General features: G+C 41.2%; 1 protein-coding gene across 1 annotated transcript; it reads right to left on the reverse strand.

Annotated features, from left to right (window-relative positions):
* Positions 1-9,736: 9,736 nt before the first annotated feature.
* Positions 9,737-11,448, reverse strand: LOC127292775 (UDP-glycosyltransferase 83A1). The gene is made up of 2 exons (XM_051322231.2): positions 10,833-11,448; positions 9,737-10,745 (listed from the first exon to the last, which is right to left on the reverse strand). The coding sequence occupies exons 1-2, from the start codon at positions 11,311-11,313 to the stop codon at positions 9,850-9,852; spliced, it is 1,377 nt and encodes a 458-aa protein (XP_051178191.1). The 5' UTR covers positions 11,314-11,448; the 3' UTR covers positions 9,737-9,849.
* Positions 11,449-25,102: the final 13,654 nt, after the last annotated feature.

Genomic DNA, 25,102 nt, shown 5'->3' on the forward strand with positions numbered 1-25,102 from the left:
CACGTTCTAGCTAGCTTTTTTCATGCTCACGTTCTAACAGCTAGCATGTCTATTCTTTTTGAGCATTTGTTTATTTGGTAGATTTGCCTACTATGCTAGATTATGGCAGCAACGGTTATTGCCCGTATTTTTTTCTTATCATTCTTATCGGACGTGCTTGATTTCGGTTTTTCTACAGCCGCTAGCTAGAGTCCATCTTTGGATACGTATTTCTTAGATGGAATTGCTTCACACATGTCCTCATTAAACAATTACATGAGTCCAAGTAAAAAACGTGGAGGCCTACCAAAACTATATAATTTTGAACGTGGCAAAATCAGGCTACATGGTTACATAATTTTGAAACGTGATAACTTTTTACGTAACACTTGTGGTCTTTAAATCTCAGCCATTAAAATTATAACCAACGAAGTATAAATTTTAAGCCTATGTGGATTAATCTGGTGTCTCCGTTAAATCTTCTTATATTGCTTTTAGTATATAATAGATAGATAGGTATCCAAGAAGAGTACAAAGAGATTTGGGGCTTAAACAAAACCTAGTTCGCCTAGAGCATCTGGTGGATTTTGGTGGTGCTTGCAAGAATCAGAGTAGCTCTGTGTATCACTGAGGCCTCCGCTACTTATATATGCCCTTTCTTTCCTTAAACCCAAGATTCAACCTAACTTGACTTTCATCTTTGTACCGTGTAGAAACACGATTCAGTTCTACCACATATACAAGGGTATTCATAGTAGAAGCCTTACGCGTGAGTAAGCCGTGGCATAAGGATATCCAAGACGAACCAATGAAAGTGTAAAGCAGAGAGACATGATGTACCTAGATTCAGGGCCTGTGATGGATAAAATACATACTTAATGCTTTGCGATGGTATTCTTACACTAGCAGTTTTGCGGCTTAAGACTAGAAACCTAGATCGATTAGAGTATAGTGGCCGACACACCACATAAATACTGTCTCTGCTTCTGCATCAAGGGAAATTTCTTTCTTGTGAAAAAATTAGTAGAACCTCCCTAGAGTGTAAACCTATTAAAATAGACATGTTCTTGGTTATGGATAACTGCTAGGTGAAGCCTCACTATTGGTTTGTTGTCTGGTATAAAAGAAAAGATTCTAAAAGTAACGGCCTTTTGAATATGTTCTTGATTTTGTTCTTTGTTTTTTTCTTGGATCTTGGATGGCTCACAATCCTAGCATAGAAGAATCAAACACTTTATTTTTCTTTGCCAAAACCCGTTTTACAAACATGACTGCTTGTTTGTCTCTTTATGTTGGCCTTTTTAAAGCTATTTTCCGATTGATCTTCTAGCCTCTTGCTTCCCTCCCTTTTATTTTGAATCTTTATAATTTCCTCTTGTATTTGTATGTTATATTTGCATATACATGTAGTTGTTCGATGTCATGCTAGTCATCATATTCACACTATTCATTACTTGATATTTACGCTACCTTTATCATGCGAACATTCATATATATATATGAGTAATTGTGTAGCTAATTGCTATGATATGACACTTGAAAGATTCATTGTTATAAGTATATTTTTTCACCTTTCTTGATTATCTTTTAGGGGATTGCGAGTGCATTCCATGTCTCACTTTACTTATTGATTTGGGAAGATTTACGAGATGTTAATTAAATCATCACAAAGTGGCATGTTACTGCCCATGCGAACTAGGAGTAGTAATCGCAAATTATTTGTCCCGGTGGAATGGAGCATCTTAATGTTAGTCCTATTAGTGCTTTCGTTGCCTGCTATTAGAAAACACTGATGTACACCCCAGACCTTAGGCCATGTACATGAACAATTTATGCTATGTATGGAAATATTTTATGTGGTCCATGTTCAGAAGGTTTGAATGATATTATGAAGAGGTGACTGTTAAATCCTGTGGATCAACTAGTGTAGATCTAAACGAGTAGTTTTTATCTCTGTAACAAAAAGTGTTCATGTACTGTGAGAGGGAGAGAGATCGAGGGTCACCTTCACCCTTGCAGAGGTACCGGAGGACGTCGACATGGAGATGATGGCGACGGCGGCGCGTAGGTGAGGGAGTGATGGCGGCGGAGCATCCCGTCGGCACTGTGCAGACCTAGATCGGTAGGTGTGTTGGTGGGGCGAGTGGCACTCGGGTCAACCTCATGAACTGTGCCACAGGCCCCCACCACTTTATATAGCACAGGTGATAGGGTCCAACCAACCAGTGAACGGTTGGGCGCCCCCGATCAGGGCACGGTCAAGGGTTACGTCGAGCCGTTGGGCTCGAACGGGTGGAGATCATCCTAACATTCTCCTCCTTGATCTCAACTTTACTTTTAACTTTATACTTTTATTTTATTCGTTTCATTTTGGATCAGTCCATAGGGCATGTTTCATCGTCACAGCTCTATTTCCGATAGAATCAGACAGCCACAATACACTTCTCTGTTTTGAAACAAATTCTTTTACTTTTGGGCCTCTTATGATCCAGGATGGTAAGACTTTCCCTTAAACCCATGCCGGCTACATGTTCCTTAAACACGCTGGGTGGTGAGCCTTTCATTAGTGGATCCGCAAGCATATCTTTTGTCCTTATATGCTCGAGGCTTATAGTTTGATTCTGGACCTTGTGTTTCACAATGTAATACTTAACCTCAATCGGTTCCGTAGCTGTACTCGACTTGTTGTTGTGAGCATTAAATACTGCAGGATCATTGTCGCAGTACATCTTTAGTGGTTTGTCAATACAATCTACGACTTTCAAGTCGGGTATAAATTTCTTTAACCATAATGCCTGCCCCACGGCTTCATAACATGCTATAAATTCTGCATACATCGTGGATGATGCAACTATTGTCTGGTTGGAGCTTCTCCATGAAATAGCTCCCCCTGCGAGGGTGAATACATATCCAGATGTGGATTTTCTATCATCTTTATCCCCCGCTAAATCTGCATCTGAATACCCTCTTATTTCTAGGTAATCAGATCTTCTGTATGTTAGCATGTAGTTCTTTGTGCCTTTCACATAACGTAATGTCTTCTTTACCATTCTCCAGTGTTCAAAACATGGATTTTATTGATATCTACCGAGTACTCCGGTGATAAAAGCTAAGTCAGGGCGAGTGCACACTTGTGCATATTGTAGGCTTCCAATGGCCGAAGCATATTAGACCGCTTAAATTTGATCGAACTCGCATTGATTTTGGGGACTTTGATATTTCCCAAAACGGTCGCCCTTGACTATAGGGGCAGGTGTGCCACTGCACATATGCATATTATACTTACTTAGAATCTTTTCTAAATAAACCTTTTGCGATAGTCCTAATACTCCATTCTCCCTATCTCAGTGAATTTATATGCCCAAAACATATGATGCTTCACCAAGATCTTTCATATCAAAATTTGAGGACAAGAACTTCTATGTCTCTTGCAGTAGACTAACATCACTGTTGGCAAAGCAGAATATCATCCACATACAAGATTAGGAAAACATATTTCCCACTTTTAGACTTTGCATAAACGCAGTTGTCCTCAGTATTTTGTTTAAGTCCAAATCTCTTAATTGTTTCATTAAACTTCAGATACCACTGTCTGGAGGCTTGGTTTAATCCATAAATGGATTTCTTTAGGCGGCATCCCATTTCTTCATTGTCTTCCATGATAAAATCCGTAGGTTGTTTCATGTCAACATTTTCTTCTAAATATCCATTTAGAAATGTCATATTTACATTCATTTGATGCAACTCTAAATCAAAATGTGCAACTAGTGCCATTATTATTCTGAAGGAATCCTTACATGAGACTAAAAAAAAGGTCTCATTGTAATCTATCCATTCTCTTTGCGTAAATCCTTTGCCACAAGTCGTGCTTTATACTTTTTGATATTCCCATTGGAGTCATATTTTATTTTATAGACCCATTTGCAGCCTACTGTTTCGTCTCCTTTAGGAATATTCTCTAAGTCCCAAACATTGTTGGCACTCATCGATCTCATTTCGTCTTCCATGGCCTCCACCCACGTTGATGAATCAGGGCTTCTCATGACTTCTTCATATGAAGTGATATCACCTTCCATATGAACTGTTTCTGTGTTGTAAACTTTGTAATCAGTCGAAATGGCTGATTTTATAGCTCATGTAGACCTTCTAGGGGCCTCAATTTATGGAGCATTTTGTTCCTCAACTTGTGGCTCAGCTGCTCCCTTTCATGCTCAAAAAATTGTTCATTCGGCTCTTGACGGACATGTTCCGAATTTTCACTCATCGTTGTCATGGTGGAGTCACAACAGGCGCTTGCACCACAATCGCAGGTATTATTGGTGCAGGTGCACATGGTAGCGCAAAAATGGCTCCTGAGTCATCGGATTAGGTGTGTGCACCCTCTTCTCCTCAAGATCAATTTTCCGAGCTACCATGTCCCCCTTATCATTTCGTCCTCTAAGAAGACAACATGTCTCATTTCCACAAACTTTGTGTATTTCTCTGGACAGTAGAAATGATAACCTTTTGAATTTTCAGGATAACCAATAAAATGGCATCTGACTGTTTTGGTATCTAACTTTGCGATATTTGGATTAAATAGTTTAGCCTCAGCAGGGCTCCCCCACACTTTCAGGTGGTTTAGAGAAGGCACTCTACCTGTCCATAGCTCATACGATGTTTTGGGCACCAATTTGCTTCGTACTCTGTTTAGAATGTGAATAGCGGTTTTTAACGCCTCAATCCACAAATCCCAATGGTAGGGTGGAATAGCTTATCATACTGCGCACCATATCCATAAGGGTACGGTTGCGCCTTTCTGCTACCCCATTATGCTGAGGTTCGCCTGTCATCGAGTACTGGGAAACTATTCCAGTCTCCTGTAAGAACCTTGCAAAAGGTCCATGGACTTGGCTATATGGAGTATGTCGACCGTAGTACTCCCCTCCACTATCACATCTGACTATGTTTATTCTTTTATCATGCTGATTTTCAACTTCAGCTTTGAATTCTTTTGTTCTTTCTCTGATTGGATAAATATAACCATATCGGGAGTAATTATCCGTGAATGTTATGAACGAATCATATTCATCCACACTTTTCACAGGAAATGGTCCATATATATCGATGTGAATTATTTCTAGTGTTGTTGTGCTTCGATTTGCACCCTTTTTAATTTGCTTTACAAATTTTCCTTTAATGCAATCGATGCATTGTTCTATGTTTGAGAATTCTAATGGAGGAAGAATATCATTATAACGAGTCTTTCTATTCTCCCCCTCGAAATATGGCCTAAGCGACAGTGCCATAATTTCGATGATTCATCAGTTCTTTTTCTTTTCTTTTGTTTTTTTCGACGCAGATATTTGCTCATTCACTTTACACATAGAAAATACTTTTCATGCAAAAATAATAGTGAAGCTCATTGTGAAGTAAAGAAACACACACATAAGCACTATTACACCATATGACACACTTGCCATGCCCTTCGTGCCCACGTGTACTTTTCGGTCACCAGTTGCTTCAGCAGCTGGGTAGCACATATCTTTGAAGAACCAGTGAACTGACTCTTTATCCTTTCAAGATACTTCCCTACGGAAGTACACTCTGCAATTGAGCCCATAATAGCGTTCTCAATTGTATTCTTTATAAATGACATGCACATTTTTATTTGGCAGTTAGCCACTTTTGGTTCTTTAGGGTATATCCCATCTTCACTGGAGTATGGTTCTTTCAATAACCTTGTCATCTCTGACTGGATCTTTTGGTCTGACCGGCTGTGGGGTGCGCACAACCAAGTCCACCTCATCACAAATGAAGGTCCAAATCGACCTTCTTTCTCCATTCACTGTAGTTGTCACTTCTGAGGGGTTGAAACATCTTTGATGCAGCTCATCAATTACTACCCTCCTTTAAAACCACATATGAGTGAGAACATAACAACAATTGCATGCAATAAACCAACTTTGGTCAAAATTAAAACATACAACTATTTGTACAATTAAATCTATATCACCGTTGGGCAGAAAATAGAGATAAATGCACACCTTATTGCAACAAAACATAATCATGTCATTAATAACGTTGGTCCAACAATAACATAACCATAATTGTCACAATAATCACTTTAATCATTTCTTTAAAATTTTGATTATCACTTTTGCATTTTTTTCAAAACTAAAATGCATCTTTAACTATTTGCAGTGGAAACTTTAAATTCATTAGACTTAAAAATTTCAGAAGCATCTTTGTTAATTTTTATTTCCTAAAACAAATATCTCGTTGGTTCAATTTGCTCAGAAAAAAAACTTGACAAAAATGCTTCTTATACTATTTGCAGCGGAAACTTTGACTTTAAACTATTAACTTTTAATAATTTCAGAGGCATTACTGTTACTTTTCATTTCCTAAAACAAATATCTCGTTGGTTCAATTTGTTAGGAAAAAGCTATGCCAAAATAGGCCCAAAACTGACCTAAAATGTCAAAATATGCCTCTGTTAAAAAACAATTAACAGCTGTTTATAGAAACTGTGCACAGGCTAGACATTCGGCCCACGGCCTGCGGCCTGGTCGGCCAGGTCAGCGCCTACGCGTGGCCTGCCAGGCGCCCACAACCAGTGCGGTACACGGCCTGCTCGAGGCCCGCTGCCTGCCACCGCTTGCGCTGCTGAACCGTGGTCGTCGGATCAAATCCGACGGTGACGCGCCAAACTTGGCCATATAAAAGGCCCGAAAACGGCCGATGCCCAAACCCTAGCCTCATTTTGCCCCTGACCCTCTCCCTGTCTCTACTCTGGCGGCGGGAGGAGATGATCTGCCTCGGCCGGCTCGTCATTGTCGGTGACGGCGAACCCACGTGAGATCTCCTCGGCGTGCGCTACCCCCAACCTCCCCTTTCCTTTTCTTTCTCTCCCACCCAGTCAAACGCGACAGCCTGCATGAGGTCGAGATGAGACGGAGGAGCCCCCCTGCTCCCCTTGCTGGCGGTGCGTGCACCCGAGGGTGGGCGCACCGCCGTCAAGCGGCGCAGAGGCGGCCTTCCTATTTTCTTTTCTTTGTCGGTGCCACAATCACGAACAACAGCAGCCGGTGGTGGAGCTCTTTGCCCGCGGAGGGGTTCTCCGATACTTCTCTTGACGTTCATCTGAGATAGGGAGGTGAGATACTTTCCCCTTCTATGTTTCGATTATGGTTAGGGACGAACTAGGGTTTCAGGGTGAACTAGGGTTTTATTTTTCTGTTTCTTTTCTACCCGTAAAAGCACAAGATCTACACACTAGCGGCTCTGATACCAACGTTAAATCCTGTGGATGATCTAAACGAGTAGTTTCTATCTCTGTAACAAGAAGTGTTCATGTACTGTGAGAGGGAGAGAGATCGAGGGTCACCTTCACCCTTACAGAGGTACCGGAGGGCGTCGACATGGAGATGGTGGCGACGACGGCGCGTAGGTGAGGGAGTGATGGCGGCGGAGCTTCCCGTCGGCACTGTGCAGACCTAGATCGGTAGGTGTGTTGGTGGGGTGAGTGGCACTCCGGTCAACCTCATGAACTGTGCCACAGGCCCCCACCATTTTATATAGCACAGGCGATAGGGGCCCACCAACTAGAGAACGGTTGGGCGCCCCCGATCAGGACGCGGTCAAGGGTTACATCGAGCCGTTGGGTTCGAACGGGTGGAGATCATCATACAGTGACGACAACAGGTGAACTTCTAGTTGAGAAATCCAAGCGCCATGACATGACACCTACATAATTCATTATTGTATTTACATCAGATATGCTTTTTCCAAAATTATTTGAGTCCTCTTGATCCAAGCACAATCCTTCTCCACCATTTTTCTTGCATATATGCATGTGAGTAGCCATTGGTAAGGTTAAATAAGGTCCATATATATTGCCATCTCATAATGATGTTAATCCAGTTATTTGAGAAAATTTAGTGGTGATTAAATGATAAAATTGAGTTTTTAAAAGTAAATTTAAATTATGAGAGAAGGAATATTCGGCATGAACAATTTCCCAAAGTTACACCATAATAAGTTGCAAGAGGGTAATCATCACCACCGTTCTGTCAAACTTCCAATTTCTTGTATACCATGATTTTCATTTCCATTATATTTCTTCTAATTTGGATTTCTTAAAACTCGACAACTTTCTGTTGAGATATTTGATAGACAGTAGTGCATTCAGAACCAGAAACTCAATTCGTCTCCTGGGTGCGTATGATCCCTCTACCATAAAAACATATTTTCAAGTGTTAAAAAATTTTGATAAAAAATTTACATGTACATCTCCATAATATATGTGTATTCGTCAAGTTTCACGAAAAAATGATATTTTTTGTAGTCTAAGCGAAAAAGAGAAAATTTATCTTCTGACAAGTCTTTGTTTCAGCACCGAATTTTGTCTTTTTTACACACGCCACATGACATGTCGATTTTTCATGAAACGACTTTGTGAGCGCGTAGCACATGAAGATGTACATGCGGAATTTTTGTTTCAATTTTTTTTAACATTTTAAAATATATCTAACATGTATTTCAAAATAAAGGGAGCATACGCTCCCATGTGCCAAAACATCACTCCCAGAACCATCTACCACAATACTTATGACATATAGAGATGGGCTCTAAACTACAGAACAAACGTGCATCCAGAAGGTACGTACTTATGCTTATTTTGTCGAAGAAACATTTCTATTAATCAAATCTTTATCTTAAACTTTAAAAATATGTAATCTCTGAGAAAAGTACAAGTTTATTTTAACAATCATGGTCATGCATACTAAAGTAGTACTATAAGGCCAAATATAATTGTGTTATCTTAGTTAGGAGTAAACCTAGTGTTGAGTTACGTACACCACACACACAAGTTACACCACACACGAAGGTTATACTAGGTTTTGTTGTATTGGAACAAGCTGAAGTATTACTGATCAACAAATTAATAAATAGTTATAATTTAATCACATAAATGAGTTCAATAATTATAGCCACACATTCGATAAACATGGTAAATAAATTTGCAAATCCATTTTTTGATTGTCCGTTGTGGGGTATTAGTGGGCTTACTGCTGTCGGATTTCTAAACAAGGAGACGAGATGTTCCTCGGTGTGGTGTGGGCCAAAGTAGTAACAATACAATTATATGAATAAACTTAACTTGTAATGCTATAAGGGGGTGTTGTAAATATTAATTTATTACAAGTATTCACATTCATGTGTATTGTGTACAGAGTCGAAAAGAAGTGAATTGTTTCGTGGACATGACACAAGGCATCATTTTTATTGATTTGAATTCCCGAGGTCATGACAACAAGAGATGAACATTCGAAAAGAATAGGAAGGGCACCCATCTCCTACCAAATTCCTTCTTTCGACTTGGCACTCTTCGCCCCCTCCTCTATCTCTTGTTGCCGTTCTCGGTGATCACATATGTGGTCATCTTGGAACGTGTGTCCTGCCGTAGTTGTCGATTTGGCATGCTTCTCTCCCTCCACTCTCTTCTCGTTTTTTTTTGCGAAAATTAATTCCACCGATCTATTAATAATCATCAACAACAGTACAGAGAAACTCAAAAGTAATCACATATGTGGTCCTCCCGGAAAGTGTGTACTACCATAGTTGTCCTTGTGGACTCTTCCTTTCTACATCATTCTATATTTCGTGTTTTTACTCAGCCTTGGTTCATGTGTGCAGAAAAAATTAGCAGTTCTGGACCTAAGAAACAACTCATTCCAATTTAGCACACCCATACAAGAATCAGCATTCCAGATTGTCCATTTAAGAGTAACCGTTATTTCAGTCGAGTGGGAAATATATAATTTATTGAAAGAATAGTTTTTTTCCGAATTATTAAAAGAATAGTAGTAGTTTGTCCTGTGAAGATTATTGTTCTCTTAGCAAATTCACAAGCTTGAGGAGGTTCTGGTGTGATGATCCTCCCTCGGCAATGCTTGCGCACGCCTTGTCCTTCCACATGGCTGCCCTCACCTTGATCTCCTCGTCGCCCAGCAGCTGCTCGACCTTGCCCTTGATCTCCTCCTTGGTGACTACCTCATGTTCGTCGGCGCGGAGCTTCATGCCCGTGCCCCATACGTTGCATACGTAGCTCTGGTTGCTGAACTGGTCGGCGAAGTAAGGCCAGCACAGGAAAGGCACGCCGTTCCGCAGCCCTTCCATGGTGGAGTTCCATCCGCAGTGAGATACGAAGCAGGCCACGGAGGGATGCGAGAGGACGCGCTGCTGTGGCGCCCAGCCGACGACCAGCCCCTTGCCCTCGACCCTGCGCTTGAACGCGTCGAGCCATCCCTCGCCGACCACCCCGTCGGTGAAGTTCGGCCGGACCGCCCACAGAAAGGGCCTGCCAGTGAGCTCCAGCCCGTCGGCGAGCTCCTGGAACCGTGTCGCGTTGAAGACGGTGAAGCTCCCGAAAGCCACGTAGATGACCGAGTTGCGGGCCTGCGCGTCGAGCCAGGCAAGACACGTCATGTCCTCGGGCCAGAACTGCCCAGTCGCCGACGAACTCGACGCAGGCGGCGCTTCCAGCGGGCCAACGGGCAGCGAGTTCGGGACCAGGTCGAGCGCCTCCGATTCGATCTCCTCGAACGTGTTGCAGATGACAGTGGCAGCCTGTGATACGGCCGGATTGGTCTTTAGCACGTTCTTTATGATCACCTCGATCCTGTCCGGCGAGCTGTCCATGCTTGTCCACGGGATCTCGGTCGCCTCGATTGGCGGCATCATCGGGCTCAGCTGGATAGTCTCGTTCCTCGTCACTTTCCCTGCGTTGCTTACCAGTCTCAGTCAAAATTTTATAACAACGTGTCCACCACACGTACACAAATTTGATTGTGATATGTTCCTCTTACCACATACGTCGATGATACCGTCCTCGATCAGCTTGGGAATGTGTAGCCGGAGCAGGAACACGGCGGCGGAGAAGGTCGAGAACAAGGCGACACGGACACCCGCCGTGACGGCCAGCTCCAGCGCCCAGCACATGGACACATCGGCGATCAGCCACTTGATCTTCTTGGACCTGATCATTTCCTCGAGGGAGGCGAGCATGGCGGCCGGCAAGCCGTCGGCCAGCATGGCGATGTCGGTACGATCGCCGTCGGGGCCCATGCCGTCCGGGAACGAGACCATGTGGATGCCGTCGGGGACGGCTCCCGTCTCGGTTGCCATGGCGTTGAGGACGCGGTCGTGGTTGAAGTCCGTGTTCACGAAGTCGACCTGGAGCCCGTGGTCGACGAGCCGGTGGGAGAGCTCCATGAGAGGCATGACGTGGCCCTGTGCGGGGAAGGGCAGCACCATGACGTGTGGCCGAGGACTAGGAGGAGCAGCCATGGACGCTCCCTGCAGAGCTCTAAGCCTCTAACCAGTGCTTCGCATGTACGGAATATATAATGGTACTAGGCTGCTGGCTATTGGCTACAAGAGTATGTGTGGGATTTGGAAGCTCCGCAGTGTGCATGGTACTAGCTACGTTACCATGGCTGCACGCCACATGTGGTATGTGTGATAGATACGGAAGCTCCTCTTGCAAATTGCCACTTATTGGGGAATGTGGATAGAGATAGCCGCCGATCAAAGTCGCCGACCGGGTCTATCAAACACGCCCTATATCTATCGCTGCATGTTGCATCAGGCCATGCATCACCAGAATTGTACTACTCTCTTGGCACCAAGCTATCCAGGCATTTTGACCAGATCACGTGATGGGATATGAGGGAGATGATATGATCCTCAGTAGTCCAGTACAAGTTGCCGATTGCAATTGATTTAAGGGAAAATGCGCATGTTTCAACGACATGAATAAAAATACTCCAGCACTCGGTGATGAGACTGTGAGTAGGAAAACGGCGATTTGAGATCTTTGGCATGTGGCGCCCGGCGACTGGATTGGTTGCACGGCTAGACATAGCCACGTGAGGTAGCAAACGGTCCTGACTGTTTGCTTGCATCCGCATTCGAGATCGATGCATGTCGACCAGATGGTGCATACATCGAAGCTTGACTAAATTCCAAAATGCAAAAAATTATAATGGGCCGTTCAGGGTCACCCACATCGCCAGGCCTGGCGCTGCAAGGTTGTAGACACAAGACGGCGTCAGGTACTGAACTCATGGAACATTTAAGAGTATCTTCAATCACGTTCCCAAAGCGCCTTTAAAAGTTTTTAGAGCGTGCCGGACGGCCCCAGTCGCGCGTCTCAAAGGCTCTTTCCGTCCGACGTGGTTCAATACATTGTTCGGTGCTCGAGCTCGTCCCTGCTCCACAGGGAACTGATAACCCACAAATATAGGGGATCGCAACAGTCTTCGATGAAAGTAAAACCCAAATTTATTGATTCGACACAAGGGGACACAAATAATACTTATAAGTCTTAACAACTGAGTTGTCAATTCAGCTGCACCTGAAAAAGCACTAGTAACAGGGGTGATGTGAAAGCAGCAGTAATATGAGAGCAATAGTAACAGTAACACAGCAGCAGTAGCAGTAACACAGAGGCAATGGCACCAGAAAATACTTGATACTACTTCTAATGGCATATAAGACCGAGTGAGTATTTGATGATGAAAGATGGACCGGGGTTCCCAGCTATCTACACTAGTGGTAACTCTCGAATAACAAGTGACAAGTGTTGGGTGAACAAATTACAGTTGGGCAATTGATAGGATTGAAATAGCATTAAGACAGAACATCCAGTCTATTAATTATACGTAGGCATGTTTTCCATATATAGTCATACGTGCTCGCAATGAGAAACTTGCATAACATCTTTTGTCCTACCAGCCGGTGGCAGCCGGGCCTCAAGGGAATCTACTGGTAATTAAGGTACTCCTTTTAATAGAGCACCGGAGCAAAGCATTAACACTTGGTGAAAACATGTGATCCTCATATCTAAGCCTTCCCCTCCAGTTATCCCAGTTGCTGTCACTCTGGGGCCTCGGGTTCCGGACATAGACATGTGCAAACAACTTGTAAATATAATCTAAGCAATAATTATAGAGCTCAAATCTAAGATCATGCCACTCGTGCACTAGTGACAAGCATTAAACATAACAAGATTGCAGCAACAATAACTTCACAAACTTTATAGATAGACTGATCATAATGTAATAATTCGTCGGATCCCAACAAACACAACACCGATTACATCAGATGCATCTCAATCATGTAAGGCAGCTCATGAGATCATTGTATTGAAGTACATGGGAGAGAGAGTACCAACTAGATACAGCTAGAACCCGTAGTCCATGGGGGAACTACTCACGGAGCATGATGGAGGCGGTGGCGTCGATGGAGAAGCTTACGGGGGTCAATCCCCGTCCCGGCAGGGTGCCGAAACAGGAACTTCTGACCCCCGAAACTAGGTTTCGCGATGGCGGCGGCGCTCCTGGAGTCTTTCTGGAATATGATCTGTTGTTGTAGGGTTTTCCGTCGCGAGGGAATATATAGGCGAAAAGGCGGCGCGAGGGGGTGCCCGGGGGGCACCCCATAGCTGGGCGCGCCCCCCCTCTTGGACGCGCCGCCAGGTGGTGTGGGGCCCCCTTGGCCCCTCTCCGTCTCTCCTTCGGTGTTCTCGGTCCGTCTCGGTAAAATAGGAGGTTTGGCTTTTGTTTCGTCGAATTCCGAGAATATTGCCCGAACAGCTTTTCTGGAACCAAAAACAGCAGAAAACAGGAACTGGCACTTCGACATCTTGTTAATAGGTTAGTCCCGGAAAATGAATAAAAACATTATAAAGTGTGAGCAAAACATGTAGGTATTGTCATAAAACTAGCATGGAACATCAGAAATTATAGATACGTTGGAGACGTATCAAGCATCCCCAAGCTTAGTTCCTACTCGCCCTCGAGTAGGTAAACGATAAAAAGAATAAGTTCTGAAGTGACATGCTACTAACATAATCTTAATCATACTATTGTAAAGCATATGAGATGAATGAAGTGACTCAAGGTAAGGATCTATAGTTTGCTAACAAATAGATAACATATAGCAAAAACTTTTTATGAATAGTACTTTCAAGACAAGCATCAAAAAGTCTTGCATAAGAGTTAACTCATAAAGCAATAAATTCTTAATAAGAGGTTTGAAGCAACACAAAGAAAGATTTAAGTTTCAGCAATTGCTTTCAACTTCAACATGCATACCTCATGGATAATTGTCAACACAAAGTAATATAATAAGTGCAATAAGTAAGCATGTAAGAATCAATGCACACGGTTGACACAAGTGTTTGCTTCTAAGATAGAAAGAAGTAGGTAAACTGACTCAACATAAAGTAAAAGAAAGACCCTTCGCAGAGGGATGCAGGGATTAAATCATGTGCTAGAGCTTTTCACTTTTTGAAATCATATAGAGAGCATAAAAGTAAAGTTTTGAGAGGTATTTGTTGTTGTCAACGAATGGTAGTGGGTACTCTAACTACCTTATCAACCAGACTTTCAAGAGCGGCTCCCATGAAGGACGTTATCTCTACCAGCAAGGTAGATCATCCCTCTTCTCTTTTGTTTACACATGTATTTTAGTTTCATTATTGATGACACTCCTCCCAACCTTTTGCTTACACAAGCCATGGCTAACCGAATCCTCGGATGCCTTCCAACATTCACATACCATGGAGGAGTGTCTATTTGCAAAATTAAGTTGCTTACTGATAGATCAGGGCAAAACATGTGAAGAGAATTATTAATGAAGGTTAATTAATTGGGGTTGGGCACCCCGTTGCCAACTCTTTTTGCAAAATTATTGGATAAGCGGATGTATATGCCACTAGTCCATTGGTGAAAGTCTGTCAGAAGTAAATGACAAGGTTGAAAGATAAACACCACATACTTCCTCATGAGCTATAAAACATTGACACAAATAAGAGATAATAGCTTTTGAATTGTTTAAAGATAGCACATGAAGTATTTACTTGGAAGGCAGGAAATACCACATAGTAGGTAGATATGGTGGACACAAATGGCATAGGTTTTGGCTCAAGGTTTTGGATGCTTGAGAAGCATTCCCTTCAGTACAAGGCTTGGGCTAGCAAGGTTGTTTGAAGCAAACACAAGTATGAACCGGTACAGTAAAACTTACATAAGAACATATTGCAAGCATTATAAGACTCTACACTGTCTTCCTTGTTGCTCAAACACTTTTACCAGAAAATATCTAGACCTTAGAGAGACCAATCACGCAAACCAAATTTCAACAAGCTCTACGGTAGTTCTCCACTAATATGTTTAAACTACATGATGCAAGAGCTTAAACATGATCTACTTGAGAGCTCAAAACAATTGCCAAGTATCAAATTATTCAAGATAATATGAAGCATTTTCTGTTTCCAACCAAATATCAATAAATGATGCGGCTCTCAGCTTCGCTATGAACATGAAAAATAAAACGAAGAACACCAGTGTTCATATGAAAAAGGGGAGCGTGTCTCTCTCCCACACAAGGATTGGTAGGATCCAAATTTATTCAAACACAAACAAAAATAAAAGCACACAGACGCTCCAAGTAAAGCACATATGATGTGGAAGAATAAAAATATAGTTTCACTAGAGATGACCTGATAAGTTGATGAAGAAGGGGATGCCTTGGGCATCCCCAAGCTTAGACGCTTGAGTCTTCTTGAAATATGCTTGGGTGACCCACAGGGGCATCCCCAAGCTTAGGCTCTTCACTCTTCTTGATCACGTTATATCACCCTTCTCTCTTCACCCTTGAAAACTTCTGCCACACCAAACTTCTCATAAACTTCATTAGAGGGGTTAGTACTCAAAAAACAATCCACTTTAGTCCAGTAGTGACACATTGCAAGAACTCAATAAAACATTAGCTACAGCTCTCCACGTCTAGAAAGCCTTACTTAAAGTCCACAAGAGACAATGCAAAAAACAGAGACAGAATCTGTCAAAATAGAACAGCCAGTAAACACGAATTTTTTCGACGTACTTTCGTTGCTCAAATCAGAAAACTCAAAACTAATGAAAGTTGTGTACATATCTGAGGAACACGCATGAATTTTTGCAGAATTTTTAGGTTCCCCTACAGAGAGATCTACTCAAATTCGTGACAGCTAAAAATCTATTTCTGCGCAGAAATCCAAATCTAGTATCAACTTTGTATTAGAGACTTTACTTGGCACAACAATGCAATAAAATAAATATAAGGAGAGGTTGCTACAGTAGTAACAACTTCCAAGACGCAACGAAATAGTAGCAAAATAAAACATGAGTTATCTTCCAAGAAGTGCTTTCTTTATAGCCATTAAGATGGGCTCAGTGATTTTAATGATGCTCACATAAGGATGCGAGTTGAAGCAAAGAGAGCATCAAAAAGCAAGTATGAAACAAATTTAAGTCTAACCCGCTTCCTATGCATAGGAATATTGTACACAAATAAATTCATGAAGAACAAAGTGACAAGCATAGCAAGATAAAACAAGAGTAACTTCAAAAATTTCAGCATATAGAGAGGTGTTTTAGTACTATGAAAATTTCTACAACCATATTTTCCTCTCTCATAATAATTTTCAGTAGCATCATGAACAAACTCAACAATATAACTATCACATACAGCATGCTTTTCATGATCTACAAACACATAATTTTATCAAGCTCAAAAATAATGGGATTAAAACTTTCAAACCCACTTTTATCAATAATATAACAAGATGACTGATCAATCACAAAAGATATGGGACTCCTAGATAAAGTCAAGATCTCTCCAATCCCATTTTCATTAGTAGTACAATTAATATTATCAAGTAACATAGGACCATCATCTAGAGCTTTATCATAAACATTTGCTAAGCAAAACTCTTTAGTACCATGCATTTCGATATCAGGCACAAACAAAGCATTATCTTAACATTTTTCGAAATAGCATGGATTATCATAGATAATAGTAGCATAATTATTCTCACAAGTTTTACTCATAGGAAATATTTCAAGAGAATCCACAGGAACATAACATTCATCCTCCTTTGGTAAGCATGGAGGACAATCAAATAGTGTAAGAGATAAAGAGTTACTCTCATTAGAAGGTTGGCATGGGTAGCTAATCCATTCTTCCTCCTTTTGTTCATCACTCTCGTCCTCTTTTTCATCCAATGAGCTTTCAAGTTCAGCAATTTCTTCTTTCACAGGTTCCTGCAAATTGTGAGTGCATTCTTGTGCATGAATGAGTCTCTCTTTATAATCAATGATATAAGGATTATCGCTGTAATGTTCTATGCAATAATCAAGGATGGAAGAGACATAATCTTTAAGATCATTACAAGCAACACAGGTTTCATAATTTTTAGACATGAAGGATTCTATTTCAGAAGCTCCCATAAATAAAACAAATTGTTCTACTTCTTCGAACCCAAGATGAATATAGTTATTCCAATGATAGTTCACAATTAAAACTTCTTCACTAAAGCCACATTGGAATTTAAGATGTTTAGTATCTTGTTTAGAGCAACAGTTTATATCATGGCGTTTAAGCAAGATTTTAGCAATTGTATTCAATTTTTCTATAACGGCACTCATGACTTTACCCTTTCTTGATTCTCTATAATTCATATATAATTCTATAAGCTCCATATAGGTTTTGGGTTCTTCCATAACAATAGTTTTTAATTTTTTGATTTTTCAAATTTTTATGGATTTTCGGGTATATAAGAAAAATAAAACAAGACAAAAACAAACTAGACAAAAGTAAACTAAGCAAAATAGTACTAGATAGAAATAAACTAAGCATAAATAAACTAAACAAAAGTAAACTAAGCAAAACAAAATAAAATAAAAACACAGAGAGAGGTAGAGTGTACCCCCAGGTGAACTTATGAGTAGAGCTATGCTCCCCGGCAACGGTTCCAGAAAATAGTCTTGATAACCCACAAGTATAGAGGATCGCAACAGTCTTCGAGGAAGTAAAACCCAAATTTATTGATTCGACACAAGGGGAGACAAAGAATACTTATAAGCCTTAACAACTAAGTTGTCAATTCAGCTGCACCTGGAAAAGCACTAGTAACAGGGGTGATATGAAAGCAGCAGTAATATGAGAGCAATAGTAATAGTAACACAGCAGCAGCAGCAGTAACACAGAGGCAATGGCACCAGAAAATAGTTGATACTACTTCTAATGGCATATAAGACCGAGTGAATATTTGATGATGAAAGATGGACCGGGGTTCCCAGCTATCTACACTAGTGGTAACTCTCCAATAACAAGTGACAAGTGTTGGGTGAACAAATTATAGTTGAGCAATTGATAGGATTGAAATAGCATTAAGACAGAACATCCAGTCTATTAATTATACGTAGGCATGTTTTCCATATATAGTCATACGTGCTCGCAATGAGAAACTTGCATAACATCTTTTGTCCTACAAGCCGGTGGCAGCCGGGCCTCAAGGGAATCTACTGGTAATTAAGGTACTCCTTTTAATAGAGCACCGGAGCAAAGCATTAACACTTGGTGAAAACATGTGATCCTCATATCTAAGCCTTCCCCTCCAGTTATCCCAGTTGCTGTCACTCTGGAGCCTCGGGTTCCGGACATAGACATGTGCAAACAACTTGTAGATACAATCTAAGCAATAATTATAGAGCTCAAATCTAAGATCATGCCACTCGTGCACTAGTGATAAGCATTAAACATAACAAGATTGCAGCAACAATAACTTCACAAACTTTATAGATAGACTGATCATAATGTAACAATTCGTCGGATCCCAACAAACACAACACCGATTACATCAGATGCATCTCAATCATGTAAGGAAGCTCATGAGATCATTGTATTGAAGTACATGGGAGAGAGAGTACCAACTAGCTACAGCTAGAACCCGTAGTCCATGGGGGAACTACTCACGGAGCATGATGGAGGCGGTGGCGTCGATGGAGAAGCTTACGGGGTGATGTCTACGGGTGCTTCTATTCTTGTAGACAGTGTTGGGCCTCCAAGAGCAGAGGTTTGTAGAACAGCAGCAAGTTTGCCTTAAGTGGATCACCCAAGGTTTATCGAACTCAGGGAGGAAGAGGTCAAAGATATCCCTCTCATGCAACCCTGCAACCACAAAGCAAGAAGTCTCTTGTGTCCCCAACACACCTAATAGGTGCACTAGTTCGGCGAAGAGATAGTGAAATACAAGTGGTATGAATGAATATGAGCAGTAGTACGGCGCCAGAAAAGTGCTTGCTGGCGTGCAGTTGATGGTAGTAATATTGCAGGCAGTATAAATGCAGTAAAACAGTAAACAAGCAGCGATAGCAGTATTTAGGAACAAGGCCTAGAGATCATACTTTCACTAGTGGACACTCTCAACATTGATCACATAACAGAATAAATAGATAGATGCTAGACTCTACACCCTCTTGTTGGATGATGAACACCACTAACTGTGTAGGATTACACGAACCCTCAATGCTGGAGTTAACAAGCTCCACAATATTCAATGTTCATATTTAAATAACCTTAGAGTGCATAACAGATCAACATAACCAAACCAAGTACTAACATAGCATGCACACTGTCACCTTCACACTACGAAAGGAGGAATAGATCACATCAATACTATCATAGCAATAGTTAACTTCATAATCTACAAGAGATCACAATCATAGCCTACGCCAAGTACTACACGATGCACACACTGTCACCATTACACCGTGCAGGAGGAATAAACTACTTTAATAACATCACTAGAGTAGCACGCAGATAAATTGTGATACAAAACACATTGCAATCATAAAGAGATATAAATAAGCACTTCACTATGCCATTCATAACAGCGAATAAGTATTCTGTGAAATATAGCCTAAGAGACCCACACGGTGCACACACTGTCACCTTTACACACGTGGGACAAGGAGTCTCCGGAGATCACATAAGTAAAATCCACTTGACTAGCATAATGACATCTAGATTACAAGCATCATCATATGAATCTCAATCATGTAAGGCAGCTCATGAGATTATTGTATTGAAGTACATAGGAGAGAGATGAACCACATAGCTACCGGTACAGCCCCGAGCCTCGATGGAGAACTACTCCCTCCTCATGGGAGACAGCAGCGTTGATGAAGATGGCGGTGGTGTCGATGGAGAAGCCTTCCGGGGGCACTTCCCCGTCCCGGCGGCGTGCCGGAACAGAGACTCCTGTCCCCCAGATCTTGGCTTCGCGATGGCGGCGGCTCTGGAAGGTTTTCTCTGGTTTCGTCGAACGTGATAGGGTTTTCGCGACGGAGACCTTAAGTAGGCAGAAGGGCGGCGTCAGAAGGGGTCTGGGGCCACCGGACACTAGGGCGGCGCGCCCCCCTCCTGGGCCGCGCCGCCACCATGTGTGGGCCCCATGTGGACCCTCTCTGGCGGCTCTCGGGTGTTCTGGAAGCTCCCGGGGATTCTAAGATGTTGGGCGTTGATTTCGTCCAATTCCGAGAATATTTCCTTACTAGGATTTCTGAAACCAAAAACAGCAGAAAACAGCAACTGGCCCTTCGGCATCTCGTCAATAGGTTAGTTCCGGAAAACGCATAATAATGACATAAAGTATGCATAAAACATGTAGATATCATCAATAATGTGGCATGGAACATAAGAAATTATCGATACGTCGGAGACGTATCAGCATCCCCAAGCTTAGTTCCTGCTCGTCCCGAGCAGGTAAACGATAACAAAGATAATTTCTGGAGTGACATGCCATCATAACCTTGATCATACTATTTGTAAGCATATGTAATGAATGCAGCAATCAAAACAATGGTAATGACATGAGTAAACAAATGAATCATAAAGCAAAGACTTTTCATGAATAGTACTTTCAAGACAAGCATCAATAAGTCTTGCATAAGAGTTAACTCATAAAGCAATAAATCAAAGTAAAGGTATTGAAGCAACACAAAGGAAGATTAAGTTTCAGCGGTTGCTTTCAACTTATAACATGTATATCTCATGGATAGTTGTCAATGCAAAGTAATATAACAAGTGCAATATGCAAGTATGTAGGAATCAATGCACAGTTCACACAAGTGTTTGCTTCTTGAGATGGAGAGAAATAGGTGAACCGACTCAACATAAAAGGTAAAAGAATGGCCCTTCGCAGAGGGAAGCATTGATTGCTATATTTGTGCTAGAGCTTTGGTTTTGAAAACATAAAGAGAGCATAAAAGTAAAATTTTGAGAGGTGTTTGTTGTTGTCAACGAATGGTAGTGGGCACTCTAACCCCCTTGCCAGACAAACCTTCAAAGAGCGGCTCCCATGAAGGACGTTATCTCTACCAGCAAGGTAGATCATCCCTCTTCTCTTTTGTTTACACATGTATTTTAGTTTTATTTATGGATGACACTCCTCCCAACCTTTTGCTTACACAAGCCATGGCTAACCGAATCCTCGGGTGCCTTCCAACATTCACATACCATGAAGGAGTGTCTATTTGCAAAATTAAGTTGCTTACTGATGAAGTAGAGCAAAACATGTGAAGAGAATTATTAATGAAGGTTGATTAATTGGGGGCTGGGAACCCCGCGCCAGCTCTTTTTGCAAAATTATTGGATAAGCGGATGAAGCCACTAGTCCATTGGTGAAAGTTGCCCAACAAGAATGAAAGATAAACACCACATACTTCCTCATGAGCTATAAAACATTGACACAAATCAGAGGTGATAAATTTTGAATTATTTAAAGGTAGTACTCAAGCAATTTACTTTGGAATGGCGGAGAAATACCATGTAGTAGGTAGGTATGGTAGACACAAATGGCATAGTGGTTGGCTCAAGGATTTTGGATGCATGAGAAGTATTCCCTCTCGATACAAGGTTTAGGCTAGCAAGGTTATTTGAAACAAACACAAGGATGAACCGGTGCAGCAAAACTCACAGAAAAGACATATTGTAAACATTATAAGACTCTACACCGTCTTCCTTGTTGTTCAAACTCTTTACTAGAAATTATCTAGACCTTAGAGAGACCAATTATGCAAACCAAATTTTAGCAAGCTCTATGTATTTCTTCATTAATAGGTGCAAAGTATATGATGCAAGAGCTTAAACATGAGCACAACAATTGCCAAGTATCAAATTATCCAAGACATTTTACCAATTACTACATGTAGCATTTTCCGTTTCCAACCATATAACAATGAACGAAGCAGTTTCAACCTTCGCCATGAACATTAAAAGCTAAGAACACATGTGTTCATACGAACCAGCGGAGCGTGTTTCTCTCCCACACAAGGATTTATTCAAACAAAAACACAAACAAAAGCAAACAGACGCTCCAAGTAAAGTACATAAGATGTGACCGAATAAAAATATAGTTTCAAGAGAAGAAACCTGATAAATTGTCGATGAAGAAGGGGATGCCTTGGGCATCCCCAAGCTTAGACGCTTGAGTCTTCTTGAAATATGCAGGGAGGAACCACCGGAGCATCCCCAAGCTTAGACTTTTCACTCTTCTTGATCATAGTATATCATCCTCCTCTCTTGACCCTTGAAAACTTCCTCCACACCAAACTCGAAACAACTCATTAGAGGGTTAGTGCATAATCAAAAATTCACATGTTCAGAGGTGACACAATCATTCTTAACACTTCTGGACATTGCACAAAGCTACTGGAAGTCAATGGAACAAAGAAATCCATCCAACACAGCAAAAGAGACAATGCGAAATAAAAGGCAGAATCTGTCAAAACAGAACAGTCCGTAAAGACGAATTTTAAAGTGGCACCAGACTTGCTCAGATGAAAATGCCCAAATTGAATGAAAGTTGCGTACATATCTGAGGATCACGCACGTATATTGGCAGATTTTTCTGAGTTACCTACAGAGAACCCTGCCCAAATTCGTGACAGACAGAAATCTGTTTCTGCGCAGTAATCCAAATCTAGTATCAACATTACTATCAAAGACTTTACTTGGCACAACAATGCAATAAAATAAAGATAAGGAGAGGTTGCTACAGTAGTAACAACTTCCAAGACACAAATACAAAATAAAAGTACTGTAACAAAATAAACACATGGGTTATCTCCCAAGAAGTTCTTTCTTTATAGCCATTAAGATGGGCTCAGCAGTTTTAATGATGCACTCGCAAGAAATAGTAGTTGAAGCAAAAGAGAGCATCAAGAGGCAAATTCAAAACAAATTTAAGTCTAACATGCTTCCTATGCATAGGAATCTTGTACACAAATGAATTCATGAAGAACAAAGTAACAAGCATAGGAAGATAAAACCAGTGTAACTTCAAAAATTTCAGCATATAGAGAGGTGTTTTAGTAACATGAAAATTTCTACAACCATATTTTCCTCTCTCATAATAACTTTCAGAGGCATCATGAACAAACTCAACAATATAAGTATCACATAAAGCATTCTTATTCACATGCACAAAAGTATCATTACTCTCCACACAAGCATAATCAATTTTATTAGTTGCAGTGGGAGCAAATTCAACAAAGTAGCTATCATTATTATTCTCATCATCAAATATAGGAGGCATATTGTAATCATAATTAAACTTATCCTCCATAGTAGGCGGCACCAAAAGACCATTATCATTATAATCATCATATATGGGAGGCATATCATAATCAACATAAACTTTCTCCTCAATACCCGGAGGACTAAAGAGATCATTTTCATCAAAAACGACCTCCCCAAGCTTAAATTCTTCCATAGCATTAGCAACAATGGTGTTCAAAGCATTCATACTAACAACATTCCCATTAGCATGCATAAGTTCCATGGGTTTTTTAATTTTCTCTTCAAACACATCATGTCCTAATTCAAGATAAAGTTCATAAAGATCTCTCATTTTGTTAGTTGTTGTCTTACATTAAGCCTTACTAGTGTAAAACAAGAGACAAAAAGATGCAATTGCAGGATCTAAAGGAAATAGCTTCGAGCACACACACAACGGTAATAGAAAAGTACTTAGTTACCTGGGACCGAAGTATGAGTGCCTTTTACCTTTCCTCCCCGGCAACGGCGCCAGAAAAGTGCTTGATGTCTACGGGTGCTTCTATTCTTGTAGACAGTGTTGGGCCTCCAAGAGCAGAGGTTTGTAGAACAGCAGCAAGTTTCCCTTAAGTGGATCACCCAAGGTTTATCGAACTCAGGGAGGAAGAGGTCAAAGATATCCCTCTCATGCAACCCTGCAACCACAAAGCAAGAAGTCTCTTGTGTCCCCAACACACCTAATAGGTGCACTAGTCCGGCGAAGAGATAGTGAAATACAAGTGGTATGAATGAATATGAGCAGTAGTACGGCGCCAGAAAAGTGCTTGGCGTACGTGCGATTGATGGTAGTAATATTGCGGGCGATATAAATGCGGTAAAACAAGTAAACAAGCAGCGATAGCAGTATTTAGGAACAAGGCCTAGGGATCATACTTTCACTAGTGGACACTCTCAACATTGATCACATAACAGAATAAATAGATAGATGCTAGACTCTACACCCTCTTGTTGGATGATGAACACCACTAACTGTGTAGGATTACATGAACCCTCAATGCCGGAGTTAACAAGCTCCACAATATTCAATGTTCATATTTAAATAACCTTAGAGTGCATAACAGATCAACATAACCAAACCAAGTACTAACATAGCATGCACACTGTCACCTTCACACTACGAAAGGAGGAATAGATCACATCAATACTATCATAGCAATAGTTAACTTCATAATCTACAAGAGATCACAATCATAGCCTACGCCAAGTACTACACGATGCACACACTGTCACCATTACACCGTGCAGGAGGAATAAACTACTTTAATAACATCACTAGAGTAGCACGCAGATAAATTGTGATACAAAACACATTGCAATCATAAAGAGATATAAATAAGCACTTCACTATGCCATTCATAACAGCGAATAAGTATTCTGTGAAATATAGCCTAAGAGACCCACACGGTGCACACACTGTCACCTTTACACACGTGGGACAAGGAGTCTCCGGAGATCACATAAGTAAAATCCACTTGACTAGCATAATGACATCTAGATTACAAGCATCATCATATAAATCTCAATCATGTAAGGCAGCTCATGAGATTATTGTATTGAAGTACATAGGAGAGAGATGAACCACATAGCTACCGGTACAGCCCCGAGCCTCGATGGAGAACTACTCCCT

Source organism: Lolium perenne, chromosome 4 (assembly GCF_019359855.2).
Source record: "Lolium perenne isolate Kyuss_39 chromosome 4, Kyuss_2.0, whole genome shotgun sequence".
NCBI lineage: Eukaryota > Viridiplantae > Streptophyta > Magnoliopsida > Poales > Poaceae > Lolium > Lolium perenne.

Bases quoted from the DNA above. Each gene is read 5' to 3' on its own strand.
- LOC127292775 (XM_051322231.2), bottom strand. From the start codon at position 11,313: ATGGCTGCTCCTCCTAGTCCTCGGCCACACGTCATGGTGCTGCCCTTC. The intron at 10,746-10,832 runs GTAAGAGGAACA...TAAGCAACGCAG, and splicing joins CGGTATCATCGACGTATGTG to GGAAAGTGACGAGGAACGAG.